Source organism: Sarcophilus harrisii, chromosome 5 (genome assembly GCF_902635505.1).
Source record: "Sarcophilus harrisii chromosome 5, mSarHar1.11, whole genome shotgun sequence".
NCBI lineage: Eukaryota > Metazoa > Chordata > Mammalia > Dasyuromorphia > Dasyuridae > Sarcophilus > Sarcophilus harrisii.
The window spans coordinates 66,309,871-66,327,259 of NC_045430.1; the positions used below are offsets into that span (position 1 = coordinate 66,309,871).

The 17,389-nt window shown below is 34.4% G+C and overlaps 1 protein-coding gene across 1 annotated transcript in view; it reads left to right on the forward strand.

Moving 5' to 3' along the window:
- The first annotated feature begins 325 nt into the window (after positions 1 to 325).
- LOC100933336 (sodium-coupled neutral amino acid transporter 1) overlaps positions 326 to 17,389 on the forward strand; it is a 73,736-nt gene continuing 56,672 nt past the window's right edge. Inside the window, exons 1-3 of the mRNA XM_003771371.4 lie at positions 326 to 668; positions 4,211 to 4,351; positions 6,469 to 6,584. Of these exons, the coding sequence (XP_003771419.1) occupies positions 654 to 668; positions 4,211 to 4,351; positions 6,469 to 6,584 (272 nt within the window). The 5' untranslated portion in view covers positions 326 to 653. The remainder of the gene's footprint in view (positions 669 to 4,210; positions 4,352 to 6,468; positions 6,585 to 17,389) is intronic.

Sequence of the window (17,389 nt, forward strand, 5' to 3'; positions counted from 1 at the left end):
CTGGTTGGGAGAGGGAAGATATTTCTTTCTCCCACAGAAGCATAGTCACAGGTGGATTCGTTAGCATCTCCCCAGTGCTGGCAATAGTGGGAATAACCTATCGTGGGCAAGAATAAGCTTGTGTGAGGTAGTTTTAGGGAATATGTAAGAACAAGGCACATATCTTCAGGAGACGTTAGGGAAACAGAGAGCCACCAACAGAAGACCACCCCCTCTCACTCCATAGTCTTGAACTATTCTAAGAACTATGTGTATCTCCAGACCACCCCCTCTCACTCCATAGTCTTGAACTATTCTAAGAACTATGTGTATCTCCTTCCTGGTTACTGGGTACCCTGGCAACCAATATAGCTACTATATTATACAGAGGCAAGGAAGATGGCTTGGAGCATCATTGTCCTGTATTTACTATTGTTGTTACTGGAGTTATTTTCCTAGTCTGGTGGATTCTGGCGTCTGCTGAATTCCTAGACTGTCCTAGTCTGAGTTTTGTTCATAAATTGGACAAGTTTTGTCTGAGGAATCCCTTCTTCCCACATTCAGTGGGGCCCTGAAGTATTTGCCAGTTCTGGACATCTATTGAGATTGCTGAATGATTGTGATTGCATTTCCTAACCACTTCTTGTCACAATTATAAAGAATTATAAAGGAAAATGTCTTCTGGAGAGGTATGCTGAATATCTACCTTTACTTTGTCCTCCCCGCCCCTTTTTCCCCTTTTTAGGAAGAAGAGTTAGCCGATAAAGAAAATTTAAGAAGGTATCCAACCTCCCAGCAACTGAACCAAACTATTTCTCTCACCACTAGAAAGATAGCTAGGAAAGGAAGCTGTTGGAGTGGAATTTCATGGTGAAATTAGCTTGAGTTACAAACCAGTGCGGGCTTTATTCTTAAAACCAGAGAAATGAAACAATCGGCTTCTATATGTAGGGATGCAGAATGACTGAGTGGCCACCTAAAAAACCCTGGGGAACTTATGAAAATAATTATACTGATGTCCAGAGGGGATAATCTCTCTTTATAATTGCTCTTGTGGGTTTTCTGGGTTGTGGAATATTACACATCCTTCTTTATTGTTTATCACAGCTAAAGTACAGATCCAGTGGATTATGTTAAAGAAAGGCTAAACTTTAAACCAGGTCATGGATGGGTACTCTGCAGTGGGTTTATCATAACACTTTGTACCTTATTTGAAGAAGCCTCGGAAGAGATGAAAGGATATCCAACTAGATGAGGAAAGCAAAGCTGTGTTCCTGAAAGGAGCTGTCATCCTCCTTCCTGTGATGGCAGGAACTGAGACCCTTTAGAAATGCTGGACCTTGTTGGGAGATGCCAAAGTCAGACTGAGACTCAGGTATTTGCCATCCAAAGGAATGAGGATCACAGACAAGGCAAAGGTAAGTATAATAATAATAACAGACAACACCGATCACTGACCTATGGCCCAAGTCCCAAACTGAGCATGGTAAAAGGCATGTAAGGGATGCTTGAGGCTGAGGACTAGAGGATCAGCATCTTAAAGTGCAAGGTACCTCTTGGTGGAGAGCAAGCAAATTGGGCTCCTCTAACTGGGCAGTCTCCAAAGAAATCCAGGCCCTTAAAGATTTAGTCCTAATACTTTCTAATATTTCCAGAGGCTATTGAACTCTGGCAAAGTGTGAATGGCAAAGTCCTCGGAAGACCCCATAGAAACCTGACAGCTCTAAGGACATTGGGCCCTTCACGACAATCACCTGCTTACGAGACTCACAATGTGTGTGTGTAGTTTTTTATATATATATGTGTGTGTGTGTGTGTGTGTGTATGTATAGTTATGTATATTATATAGTTATATATACATATGTATGTATTATTATATATATATATTTGTGTGAACATATATGTATATACGCGTATACATATGTATATATAGGGTTCACTTAACCCCATATAAAGAAAGACAAGGTGCCTACTATCCAAGGCACCCAGATCACTGTGGATTTTGTTATGGGAAAAATCAGAGTATACTGTTCCAAGTTTTTTATATATATGTGTATGTGTGTATATATAGTTATATATTATAGTTATATATATGTGTGTATGTATAATTGTATATTATATATGTATGTATATGTATATACATATATACACACACACAATATAGTTTATATATATTCACACACACATACATATATATATTGTGTGGTTTTATATATGTGTATATGTAGAGTTATATACATATTATATAGTTATATGTTTGTATGTGTAATTAAATATTATATGTCTATTTGTGTGTGTGTCTCTCTCTCTATATATATGTAGAAATAGAGAGAAATATATGTAAATACATATGTATATGTATATATAGGCTCTACTAATCCCATGTAAGGAATGAGAGGTCCTACTATCCAGGGCACCCAGATCACTGTGAATCTCGTTATGGGAGAAATTGGAGGATACAGCTCCCAGTAGTTAGAGTCCCTGAGCATTCCACTCCTTTGTACAAAATTGGCATGGATGTCCTAGGACATTAGTGGGACACTTGGACCAACTTAAGGTAATAGCACTGATGATAGGAAAGGCTAAATGGGAGATAACGTTATTACCCTTCTCTATGAGAATTAGTAAATCCCACAGTTTAAGCTTAGGCAAGGGATAGAATGCCTCCATTTCATTATAAAGGATTTAGTTATTGAAGGTGTGATTACCCTCCTTCAACTCACTAGTCTGGCCTCCAAAAATCAGGCAAAGATGAATGGAGACTGATTGTGAACTATAGGAATTTGAATAAGGTTGTTTTCCTGGTTAAAGCCTTACTATCTAATATTATAGAGGTGAGAGAAGACGTTCAATCCTTTGACCACTTTTGTTTTGCAGTACTTGACTTAGCCAATATGTTTTATTCTATGACCTTATCTTCAGACTCCCATTTGAGGAAACATAATATATTTTCACCAGGCTACCCATGGGATATCTGAATAGCCCCACTATTGCCCGTGGTCTGTGGGACTCAGAGGACAACTTGGGACCTGAGGGATCTATAGATGGCACTACATGGTCAGAGAGTCTACTCCTGTCTTCATCCAAGCCTATCTCATAGCTATAGTCAAATTTCTAACCAGTCATGGTTGTACAATAGCTCCCATAAAACACAAGCTCCCTCACAGTGTGTGAAATTTTAGGGTTAAATATGGATTTATAAGAACAGGGACATCTCTGTCCTGATTTGAGATTAGCTACTCTCTCACAAAGCTCCCACTAATGTTAAGGGAGTTCAACATCCAGGAAGCATTTCTGGGTTTTGAAGAGAACTTATCTGCTCCCACCAAAGTTTCTAGGGAGAAATTGGAACTCATATGGGTACAGATGCCTGAAGCATTCTACACAATGACAAGCTCTCCCCACCCCATGGCTCTTTCAGTACCCAGTGCAACCCTACTACTTGCCCCCTCCTTGTCCTTGTCTCATTCTGCAGAGCAAGGCTGATAGCCCCAAGAGAATCTTAGACCTTCCAACCACCCCCTTTAAGGGGAATCTCAACTGCTTCCTCCTTGTAGTGGTCAGGGACCAGGGGACAGGAGGTGAATCAGTGTGAATGGTAGACAAAAGAGCCTTTATCATGGAATCTTCTAACCACAGAGAAAAGGAAATACCCTTAGTACCAGTAGCCAGACCATCTCAGGCCACCATGTTCTCCCCAGTCCTGAGCACTGATGGCATGATTCACCATCACCCCCAGACTCTGTCCTCACTCTCCTGGTAATTACCAAACCATAATCTGAGGAGGAGGGGGAGATGAAGGAATTCATCACACTAGGAAAACCCTTCACCCAAGATGGTAGTGTCAGCTCCAATCAGGGGCACTGAGCCTATACCAGAAGGAAATTCAACCTTAAATAAGGCAGCAAGCAACATAGAGAATGCCAAAGAAACGGTTTCACTGATGGTACAAAGCACCGGTAGACTCATAAATCTGCAAATATTACTTGTAGTCCACTAATAACTAATGGATTTATGATCCAGGGGGCAATGACTCCTGGTAAAATGATTACAACATCACTGGCTGGGAAAGACAAGCCATCCCATATATTCCCTCTGCCCTGTTCAAAGTCCCCAGAGGCCCTCCTGCCTTTATACTAGGCTCTTCTAGCCACCATATCTTTAATTTCCTCTTTGTTCTCAGTACCAGCTGGAAAGGAATTCCCTGACTTTCTTCTTTCTTCTACATTAGGTGCCGGAGGGGTCGGGGGTGCAGGAGGAGATGCCTGAGGTGCAGGAGGGGGCCGGGGGGCAGCAGGCAGAGCAGCAGCAGTCGAAGGAGATGCAGCAAGAGATGCCTAAGGAGATGAGGCAATTGAGGGATCAAGATCAGGTATAGTAATTTGGGGTACAGCAGTACAGCTCACTAGTGGCCAATTGGGAAATTCCTCAAAAAGACCCCTATCCCAGAAACTCCAGAAGCTTTAACTAATGTAGAAGTTCCCAGATGTGGGTCAAGGGACCATCTAGAACCCAGAGTCAGGACCTAAGTCCCATTAGTCTGGCCTAGGTGCTGTCTTTCCAGGATCCCAAACACTAATAAATATAGCACTCATAACTATGTTCATTCCTCTATTTATCTCATTCTTGGGTACATGGCGTTACTCAGTGATATCTGAACTGACCTTTCTTAATTAACTGGTGAGTTCAGCATTCTGTCCAGGTACAAGTGGGGATCATCTAGACCCATGTACTACCTCCCACAGTCTGGCCACCTCAATGTGTCTATATGACAAACGAAATTTGAAATAACTGAAAAAAGGGTCAAGGTTCTGAGCATATCAATTTATTAAGCAATGCATGCCAATTGTATAACAAATCAGAACCAGGCCTCTTCAACTTGGTACTGGACCATAAATACAAAGAGAGACAGATTTTTATGTATTAAAAGAAAACAATTGACAGAATCTAAACCAGAATAGAAGATTAAATAATCTGATGAACACTTCTGTTTTTTAAAATTATCAGATAAAATTGGGTGATCTAATTTCTCATTGGAAGAATAATTAGAGACTTTCTGGGCTAGAGAAAAATGAGTGAGTTTCAAGAGTTGGAAGGGTTGAGAGTAAGTAGGAGGACTTTTCTGGATGTGAAACAGAATGTCACTCAATTCCCAGGATTGACAAACAAGTGGAATTTACAGAATAAAACTCAGGTTTCAAAGTAGAATCAGTTTTACAAGAGTATGTCAGTCTGGTCCATACAATTCTTACAATTCCCTTACCTAAATTCAAAAATTCATGAATTTCACAAGCACCCTATAGGGTTAATAAGAGTATGTGAAACTCCAACTATGTAAATCTCTCTAAATTTACTGACCTGTTTTACAAATAGTGTTCTGAAAAGGCTGGACTATTATCAGTTTAAGCCATTATATAGACTCTCTATAAAAGAACAGCCTCCACATGGCAATAGTCAAAGTTACTGCTTCTGTATAGAATGTTAACCAGTACAGGACATGTTACAATCCATCAGCATTTGGGGAAGAATGAGTCACCAACACAGCTAATTGGCTATACACTTAATCTTGCCAAAGCTTTGCAACTAGATAAGGGAAAAATATTAGTCATCCACTGCCCATGAATTACTTTATCCCAACAGCACAGGGCACTACATAACATTCCTGACACCAGGGAAGCTCTTAACACATATGCTGCTGAAAATATTTAAAAAGTCATGTAATTGTTGTGATTCCCCTAAAGGACCTTCTTTCCTTCCTTCTTTCCTTCCTTCCTTCTTTTTTTCTTCATTCCTTTCCTCTCTTCCTTTCCTTAATCCTTCCCTCTTTTCTTCTTTTCTTCCATTTTTCTTCCTTCCTTCCTTCCCTTCTTACTTGTTTCCTCCCTCTCTCCCTTCCTTCCCTCCTTCCTATTTTCCTTCATTCCATTCTTTCCTTCTTCCCTCCCTCTCTTCCTTCTTCCTGCCTTCCTTCTTTACTTTTCTTCCTTTCCTATTTTCCTTCCTTCCTTGCTTTCCTTCTCTTCTCTTCCTTCTTTTTCTTAGATAACAACTCATATTTGTATAGCATGTTAAGGTATATTAAGCAATTTAAATTCATCATCTTGTTTAATTCTTATAACAATCCTCTGAGTAATAATAATAGTTAATATTTATTTGAGATTTGTAGAGTGCTTTATTATCTCATTCTATCTTACCAAAGAGTAGTTGTTATTATTATCTTTATTTTAGATATGAAAAAGCAACTCAGAGAAACTAACTTGCTCAGAAATTCCTGACTTCATATCCACTATTTTACACTATTATCTTTCAAACCATATTTATTCCATTGCCTACTGTATTAGCCTATATTTTATATCACAAGTATTGTTTTTTAAATATAGTGCCAAATAAATTCCTGCCCCAAATGATCTTTTGTGTTCATGTTGTATTGTAAAATTCAATTTATGTGTTATTTATTTATTTTTCTTACTTTTTTTTTTCATTATGTAGCTAGAAGGAACTTCCTCAATTGGCACATCTATTTTTAATCTAGCCAACTCCATTTTGGGCAGTGGAATTTTAGGACTTTCCTATGCTCTAGCAAACACAGGAATTCTATTCTTTTTGTAAGTATCAACAATGAAGTGAGTATTACATTTTTAGAATAAGATTGGAAAATGTTTTTAGATAATTGAGAATGTTCTGATTTTCTTGCTATTATCAGCTGATAATAGGGAATACTCTATATTTTAAAATTATGTATATATATGTAAGTGTGTATTATAGATATCTATAATGTCTAGATTATATTTATTATCTATAATATTTCATTTGATCCTCACAATGACTTTGTGAGATATAAAAGTATAATTATCCTCATTTTGTAGGTAATAAAAACTCAGTTATAGAGAAGTTGGCTTGCCAGTAAGAGGCAAAATTCATGTTTTCTAATTTTAAATTGTTGCTTTGTCTATCTTACCATGGCTGTCTCTCATTAACTTTACTGATTCACTAGTTTTTGCTCAAAAAAAATTCTAAAGTCAGTGTCTGACAATTCGGTGTGACAGTCTCAAAATGACTATTATTTGATTCCTTAGAGTTCACCTAATAAGTAAAAAGGAAAAGGTAAAACATTTTTTAAAAGAGTACTGTGCCATGCATCATAATGACATTTGAAAATGGAAATATAATATATGTTGTCTTTGTGATTTCAAAACTAGTTCATATGGACCTAGTCATTTGAGTTCAACAAGAACTGTTATGTGGTCTCTTATTATCTCCTTACTGTTAACTGTCTAACAGGTAACTTTCAACTTTCTATTAATCATTTTGTTATCATTAAAGAGAAAACAAAATTAAAACAAACTTGAATAGTTTTGCTTTTTCTTTGTTATCCATTATTATTGTCACATCCATGGGACCTTCTCCCAATTGTTGTGTAGGAATGATATGATTTTCAGCATGTTAGAAAGAGACAATAAAATTCTAGATTTTCAGCTCTGATAATTGATTTCTTGTGGAATTTTGGAATCACTTTCATCTCCCTCTGTATGTGAGACTTCTACTTCCTTTGCTCCTACCTGATCTCCAGCCTCAGGAAGAGGAATGATCACTCTCCATCTCCTGCTACATATAGCCCCTGGAAGAGGAAGAAGAAAATTAGTGGAGAGTGAGACTTCTAACTCCTGCTGCGCAGGTCTATCTCTTGGTGCACTTGGCCCCTGACAGAAGAAGGGGAGGAAAATTAGTGGGAAACAGGAGTTCTATCTTCTGTTATATTGTCTCCTGTCTTTTGAGAGGAAAAACAAAAGGGAAACATTGTAACCTTTCTTCTTAAGGGTCATGTAATCCATATTTACCAACCAATCAAAATTCTGGTCTCTGTAGAACTCTAGGTCATTCTTCAGTTAGTTCAGTCCTGGCTCACAATTTTTCTCTCCTATCCAACTCCTGCCCTCACATTAAAGAACCTCAGCATACATATTGACTCTCCCTCAAATACCATAACTACTTGTTTCTCAACCAGCTTATTTCCTGTGAACTACTTTTCCCACCTCACTTTAGCCACACACAAAAATGGCCATACTCCTGATCTTGCCATCTCCCAAATATGCATCACCTTCATTTTCAAGAAGTCTTGAATTCTTTTATTTAATCATAATTTATTGGCTTTCCATAACTCCCTCTGTCTTCTCTTACCAAACATTATTCTCCATCTACAAGGTATCTCCAGTCCCTTTATTCATCAAGTATCTCCCAGACCATCACTCCTGTACTAGTGACTTTCTCCTATTTTCTCCATCTTGACCCATTGGTAAACTAATTCATATCTGTAGCATCATCTTCACCTTAGTCCCTGGACCACTTATCATATCACCTATTGCTCCCTGCCAAGTCTGAGCCTTGGATCATTCCCACTGTCTGATACCTTTGCTCTTAACACATATGCTGCTGGAAAAGGTTGAAAAATCATGCAATTGTTGTGATGCCCCTAAAAATTTGTTATACTGATTTCTCATTGCAGCTCGGCATCAATTCACTCTTCCAGTCTTCACAACCAGCTCTCCCAAACCTCATTCCTTCTCAAATGCTCTCCCTCCTCTCACCTTCTCAACTGAAAACCTCATTTAATATTTTATAGGAAAAAATATGAGGCTTTCTGGTGCCTCTTTTTTCCTTCCTTCATCTACCATTACTTACGTCCTTTCTGTCACTCATTCTTCCTTCATCTCACATGATGATTGGGCCTTACTCCTTACTAAGGTTCATATCTCTTCATGTCAAGATTTTATTTCATCCAATCTCCAACAGATTTCTCCCTCTGTCATTCCCATTTTCTCACTGATATTCACTCTTTCCAATTGTTAGCTCACAAATATATCCATGTTTTCCCCATCCTCAAACTCTCACTTGGTCCTTTCATCCCTATTAACATCCAACATTCTGCTATTTGTTGCTGAACTCCTTGAGAAGGCCATCTACATAGACGCCTCTCAGTTTTCTCTCTTCAAAGCCCGAGAACTAGCTCTGAAAACAACAGCATGAAAAAACCTAAATCTTGAGACTGTGCCTCTCTTTTACCACCCAGGGGAACAGAGCCCAACTCTAACATAGAGTTCAAAGTCAGGAAATAGGTGGGGAAAATGTGTAAGTAACAACAACAACAAAATAACTTGATCATGAAAAGATGCTATAGCATCAGGGAAAACAGAACACAAATTTAGAAGAAGACAACAATATGAAAATGACTACTCATGAAGCCACAAAGAAAAATGCAAATTAAACTCAAGTCCATGAAGAATTCCTAGAAGAGTTAAAGAAAATAAATAGGGAAAGAAGAGTGATACAAGAAAATTGTGAAAAGAAAATTAATAGTATAGCAAAAGAAGCACAAAAATTCATTGAAGAAAAGAATTCTTTGAAAAGAGGTTAGATAGTGCAGTGTGTAGAGCACTGGGTTTAGAATCAGGAAAGCCTGAATTCAAATCCTGTCATAAACACTTAACTATGTGACCCTGAGCAAGACACTAAGTCCTTATTTGTTCTCAATTTTTCAGTAGTTAAACAAGGACACATTGAAGAAGGAAATAGCAAACCATTTCAGTATATTTGTCAAAATACCACAGATAAGTCCTTGGAGTCACAAAAAAAAAAAAATCAGACATGAGTGAACAACAAAAAATAAATTTTTAAAAAGCAGAATAGAATTTTCCTATAGAAAAAGGTATAAAAGCTCAGTGAAGAAAATTTCTTAAAAATTAAAAACTGGGCATGTGGAAGCTGATGATTTCAAGGGATATCAAGAAACCAAATCAAAAGAATTTTTAAAATAGAAAATGTGAAATATCTTACTGGAAAAACAACTGACCTGAAAAATATATCTAGGAGGAATCATTTAAGAATTACTGAATTACCTGAAAACCATGATCAAAAAGAGACTTAAATAAATATCATCATTCAAGAAATTATAAAGGAAAACTTCCCTGATAGCATAGAACCAGTTGGTAAGTAAGAAACTGAAGGAATCCATTGATCATCTCCTCCCAAAAAGTTAACTCCTAGAAGTATTGAAACTCACAGAACTCACAGATCAAAGAGAAAATGCTGCAAATAGACCCCGCCAAAATCCAAATATTGTGGAGCCAAAGCCAGGATTATAGAGGCTATAGGAACTTCTACATTAAAAGATTAGAGGGCCTGGAACATGATCTTCCAAAAAGCAAAGGATCTAGGATTCCCATCAAGAATCATGTACCAGCAAAACTGAGCATAATCATTCAGGGGGAAATGGATATTCAATGAATTAGAGGACTTTTAAGCATTGATGAGAAAAAGATTGAACTAAACAGAAAATTTCATTTTCAAATACAATACTCAAGAAAAACATAACAAGGTAAAGAGGAAAGAGAAAATAAAAGGGATACAACAAGATTAAATTGTGTATATTTTTACATAGGAAGATGATACTTGTAACTTTTAAGAATTGTGTCACTATTAGAGCAGTTAGAAAAAGAAATATAGAGGATATGACTATAAGTTAACTCTGATGGAATGATATCCATAAAATAAAAATTAACCATGAGAAAAAAAGATTTCACTGGGAGAAGAAATAAAGGGAAAAAAACTATCATGGTGGTGAAAAAATGGAAGTAGGTGGGCATTTCTTGAACATTTTTCTCATTGGAATTGATTCAAAAAAGGAATAACATACATACTCATTTATGTATAGAAATCTATATTACTTTTAGGGAAGCAATAAGGGGGATGTACACGGAAAGGGGACAGGAACTGATAGAAAGGAGGGCAGATTAGGGGAAGTCATAGTCAAAAGAAAAAATGCTTTTAGGAGGGACAGGATTGAAAGAGAGACAGACTGAAAGAGACAGCATCTCAACATTTATGGGGATATAGCTACAGAAATACTTAAGGAAAAATTTATATCTCTAAACTCTTAACATTAGTAAAATTGGGAAAGAGCTGATCAAAGATTGGGGCATGCAACTAAAAAGAACTATAAAAATCCCCAATTAAACATCAACATAAAAATCTTGAAAATTAAAGGAGAGATTAATAAAATTGAAAATAAGAAAATTATTGAATAATAAAAGTAAGAGCTTGTTTTATGAAAAAAAGATAAAATAAATCATTGTTTAATTTGATTTTAAAAAGAAAGAGGAAAAACAAATTGCCATATCAAGAATGAATTTACCACCAATGAAGAGAAAAATAAAGCAAAAATTGAACGCTATTTTTATCCAATTTTATGTTAACAAATCCAACAATCTAAGTGAAATAAATGGATATTTACAAAAACATAAATTGCCCAGATTAACATAATAGGAAGTAGAATGCTTAAATAACCTTATCTTTAAAAAAATTGAATAAGCCATTAATAAGTTCCCCAAGAAACCCTCTTTCCCAGGGCCAGATGGTTGCATTAAGAGAATTCTATCCAAACATTTAAAAAAATTAATTCCAATACTATGTAAACTATTTTTAAAAATATACAATAGTAAATGGCCATAGTAATCTAGTTTTTGATAAACTGCACAATCCAAGCTTTTTGTGACAAATCAGTATTTGACAAAAATTACTAGAAAGCAATTTGGCAGAAACTAGTCATAGACTTAGCATCTCATACCATATACCAAGATATGTACATGATTTAGAAATAAAAGATAATATCATAAGCAAATTAGGAAAGCATGGGAAATTTTACCAATCAGATCTAGAAAAGGGAAGAATTTATGACCAAGTAAGAAACAGAGAGCATTACAAAATGTAAACTGGATAATTTTTATTAATGTTTTTACGTGAGCAAAACTAATGCTGCCAAGCTTAAAAGAAAAGCAAGAAATTGGGTGGATAGAATATAATAGGTGTCTTATAAAGGCCTCTTTTTAAAAAAAAAATGTAGATAACTGAATCAAATTTATAAGAATGCAAGTCATTCCCCAATTGATAGTCAAAAGTATATAAACAGGCAGTTTTCACAATAAATCAAAGAGATATTGAAATACACAATACACAATACACAGAAATACACAATAATCATAATTGTGAAATAATTATATCAAGTTTCTCTTGATAAAGGCCTCATTTCTTAACTATATGAAGAACTAAGTCAAATTTATAAGAATACCAGCTATTTCACAATTGATAAACCATAAAAGGATATGAACAGCCAATTTTTAAATAAATGAAATAAAAGTAATCTATAGTTAAATAAAAATGCTCTAAATTATTACTGATTAGAGCAGTGCAAATTAAAACAATTCTGAGGTACCACCTCAAATGTGGGAAAATTGGATCATTAATGCATTGTTAGTGGCATTGTGAACAGATCTAGCCATTCTGAAGAGCAATTTAGAATTATGCCCAAAGAGCTATCAAACTGCCTTTGATGCAGTAATACTATTACTAGTACTGTACTCCATAGGGATAAAAGAAAAAGGATACACACACACACACACACACACACACACACACATAATATTTATAGTAGTTCTTTTTGTGATGGTAAAGAATTTGAACTTGAATAGATGCCTATCATTTGGGAAATACCCAAACAAGTTGCAGTATATGATTGTGCTAGAGTACTACTGTGCTATAAGAAATGATGAGTAGAAGGCTTTCAGAGAAATCTTGGAAGACATATATCAACTGATGCAAAGTGAAGTGAGAAAAACCAGAGAAGCTTGTACAAAGTAATAGCAATATCATATGATAATGAACTTTTATTAATTTAGCTTTATTTATTAAAAAATATTTATTATTATATTATATTATTATTATATTTATTTTATTTAAATTTATATATTATTATAATAAAACATTTATTATTATTTTAAAATCATCGATTTTATTAATTTATTAATTAAATATTATTTAGTTAATTAATAATGCTCAACAATACAATGATACAAGATAATGCCAAAAGATCTATGATGCAAAATGACATCCACCTCCATAGAAAAGAAACTATAGTGGAGGTTTTAAACTTTAAAAAATTGGTTGTTTTCTCAAGCAGAGTGAGAGGGTGATAAAGGAGGGAGAGAATTAGAAAACAAAAAGATAAAATAGAGCAATAAATTAAATAACTGGACCTTAAGAGTCTACTTGACAAGAGACACACAGTAACCAATGAACAAAATTACAAAATGTTTCTCAAAGATTTAAATACCTTAAGAATTATTCACTCAATATAATTAAACTGATACTACCTAAATTAATTTACTTATTAGTTAACTTACCAATAAAAATACCAAAGAATTACTTTATAGAATTAGAATAGTTATCTGGAGGAAAGAAAAGTCAATATTAAAGAAATTGATGAAAAGAAAAGAGAAGAGAGGGGATATCAGATATCAACATTTACTATAAAACTAAAATTGTCAAAACAATTTGGAACTGAGTAAGATATTAAGGATTTGATCAGTGGAACCAATTAGAAACTAATGAGTATATTTACCTAATATTTATCAAACCAAAAGATATTAACTACTGGGGTATAACTTCACAATGTAAAATACTGGGGAAATTAAAAGAGTTATCTAGCTGAAAACAGGCATAGACTAATATCTCACAATGTAAATCAACATAAACTCTAAAAGATTATAACTTAAATTTTTGGAACATTAAAGAAATTGCATTTCATATCTATGAATAGAAGAATTTATGACTAAATGAGGTCATTTCATATGAAGTGAAATGAGTTATTTACATAAAATTAAGATACTTTTTCACAAACAAAAAATTAGAAGAAATACAAGAAACTGGACAAAACACTAATAGCAAATTTTATAAAGATCTCACTTCTTAAATATAAATAGAACTAAGTAAAATAACAAAAGAGCCATTCCTCTATTAATAAATGGTCAAAGGATATGAATAGGTAGTTTTCAAAGGAAGAAATAAAAGCTCTCAATAGTCATATTTTTCAAAATCCTTTAAATCACTGATAATTGTGCAAACTAAAACAACTTTGAAGTACTACTATCAGATTGGCTAAGATGACAGAAAAGAAACTGACAAATACTGGAGGAATTTTAGGAAATTCAGTGTACCAATATAATATTAATGGAACTGTGAACTGGTCTAATCATTGGAAAAGCAATTTGGAACTATGCCCAAAAAGCTATTAAATTGTGCCTACTCTTTTACTCAGCAATGCTTTTAATAGATCTATATCCCAAAGATATTTTCCAAAGAGGAAAATATATAGCATATCTTTTTGTGGTGGTCAAAAATCAGAAACTGGAATGACACCCATCACTTGGAAAATGACTAAACAAGTCATGGTATCTGAATATGATAGAATAATGTGCTGTAAAAATGAAGGGTATGGTTTGGAAAATTCTGGGAAATCTCTATGAACTAATTCAAAATGAAGGAAGCATAACCTTGAAAATAATTTAAACAATAACATATTATAAAAATAATCAATTTCCAATGGTTCATTCTCTCTGATTTACACAATGACCAACCATGATTTCACGATAAAACATTCTGTTTCACAGAAAAAAAGAGAACTAATGGACTCAGAGTGTAGAATGAATTATAATATATATAGACAGAAAAATTTTATATAGCTCATGTGGAAACATATTTTTCAAGTCTATATAAATATATATATATATATATATATATATGTATGTGATGAGTTTTGTTTTTCTTGCCTTCTCAATGAGTGGGAAAGGAATAGGGACATAGAAATAATTTGGAAAGAAAAAATTTAAAGTGTTTATGCATTAAAACATAATATTAAAATAAAAATAAGCATCAATATTCACTAGAAATATTGGTCTATAATTTTCCCTCTATTCTGACTCTTGCAAGTATAAATTTGTATCAGAAAAAGCATTAGATAAGATCTCTTTTGATTATTTCAAAAAGCTTGTGTTATATTGGAACTAAATATTCTTCCAAATGTTTGAATTCATTTCCAAATTCTTTTGGTCTTGAGAGCTCATTTATGGGTTATCCAATTTCTTTTCTTTTCTTTTGGATAATGAGTTATTTGAAAAAGATCATATACAAAGAACACATGAATATTATGTGTGTAGTTTGTTGCTTTTAATAGTTTATCCAATTACATTTTTTATTTCTCTATTTTATTCCCAAAATTTTTGCCAGAGCAAATTGTTTGGGGGTGGGGGGGAAGGGGATCCATTGGGTGTCACTGGCATGGGCAATTTTAAGTATACACACTCCCTATATTGCTGCCATAGAGAACAACAACTTATCTGCTACCTAATTATTTTTCTCACTTTTGAGCAGGCCAACTGAGCATATTCAATAAAAATATCATCTGTTTAGTTGTATAACAAATTTATATATTCATGTCCAAAATGGAAACAGATACTAATTTTAATCAATGTGTTATATTTCTATGGTCCTCTCATTCTGTCCTCTAAATGTATCCATTGTATTAAATTGCTTCTTTCAAAAAATTTCCTCTAAACAGTTTAAACAAAATATTTTAATTTCTAGACTTCACTACAATAGCTAATTCACTAATATCTAGACTTCATTAGAATAGCAAATATTTTTAGAATTTGAAAGGTGGATTTACTAAATGAATGCTTTGTAATCAAAAGAGATCACAAAATCACAGAATTTTGTAGTTGGAAGGAACATCTAATTCAACCCAAACTTCCAAAACAACTCTCTCTATATATATAATTCTATATTTAATTGTTAGGAAGTTTTCCTTCTATCAGTTCACAAGACCCTGAAGCTCTTTACCATCCAGACTCCCTTTCTTTCTTTCTTTCTTTCTTTCTTTCTTTCTTTCTTTCTTTCTTTCTTTCTTTCTTTCTTTCTTTCTTTCTTTCCTTCCTTCCTTCCTTCCTTCTTTCCTTCTTTCTTTCCTTCCTTCTTTCCTTCTTTCTTTCTTTCTTTCTTGCAAGGTGATTGGAGTTAAATGACTTGCCTAGAGTCACACAGCTAGGAAATATTAAGTGTCTGAGGCAGATTTAAATTCAGGACTTCTTGATTCCTTCTGATTACCTTCTTTATATTACTAGTCAGGGTTTCCCCCCCCCTAAAACATGGTACCTAGAACTGAACACAAAAACTACATTGGGACTACAGCTTCTTTTTTATTGTAAGCTAGTTTACTTTTAATACCAAGATCACATTAATCTTTTGGTTTTCCATATCAAACTCATATTGACTATTTATTAGACCATTAAAATCCCTACATATTTTTAAGAATAATGTCTAATTGGGATAGCTAGGTGGTGCAGTGGATACAGCACCAGCCCTGAAGTCAGGAGGACCTGAGTTCAAATCTGATCTCAGACACTTACTTCCTATCTGTGTGACCCTGGGCAAGTCACTTAACCCCAATTGCCTCAGCAAATATAACAATAATAATGTCTAATTGTGCTGCTTACTTCTTGTGCTTTTGAAGTTGATTTTTTCTGAACCAAGGGGCAAGACATTTTCATATTTATCCCTATTACATATTATTTTAGAGGCAGTGTGACATTATAAAGAACCTAAGTTAGTTTTAGAAAAAACTAGATTAAAATCTTGACTCCAACACTAGAATTGTGAGGTTCAAACAAATAACTCAAACCTCTGAGAACCTCAGGCAAATTTCTAAGCCTATAAATTATAGCTTAAGAATCACATCTTCATTAATATAGCAAATTTCCACACTGAATTCCCCTCCTCAACAAAATCACATGTCCAGACAAAAAAATCTGATATAAATACAATTTGGGGCTTTAGGAATTAATAAAATAACAAATATAGTGGATCCAAATAGATCCCAAGGGCACTCAACTGGAGATCTATTTCTAAGCTGATTTTGAGCCACAAATGACTGATTTGGGGAGTCCAGTCTTTCCTTTAGTAATGGCAGTAATTTGAGTAATATCTAGTTTCAAAAAAAACAAAAACTGTCATACAGTCTCAAAGTGTGACAGTTTTTTTTTGAAACTAGATATTGTCCCTCAAAGGGACAAAGAGAGCTTGAGACTGAATAAACTAATGAAAATTAGTTTGAAATGTTAGTTGATGAAAATGAATGTTCTTGGATCTTTTCTCTTAGAAGAAAGCTTTATTCTTAAAATGTGAAGGTTGCTAGTTTTACCATGAAGAAAAGTGACCTACATCTATGACAATAGGAGAGAATGGCAAATGTTAGCAAATTCCAACTAGGCATGAAGGCAAGATATTTTTTTAAAGCAATGGAGATAACACTATAGCCCAGATCTCTCCCAGAGCTTTTCCAACAAAGAACCTCAGAATAAGGAAACCTAAGGAAAAATCAGAATTAATCTTTTTTCCCCCAAGATAAGAATAAAGATATAGATTTTGTTTGAGGACACCAGGAATAAAGTCATAGAATCTTACAGCACAAGGTCTGAATTGAGATCTTTAGTTGCTCACCAAGAAAAGAAGGTGTCCTATGTCTAGC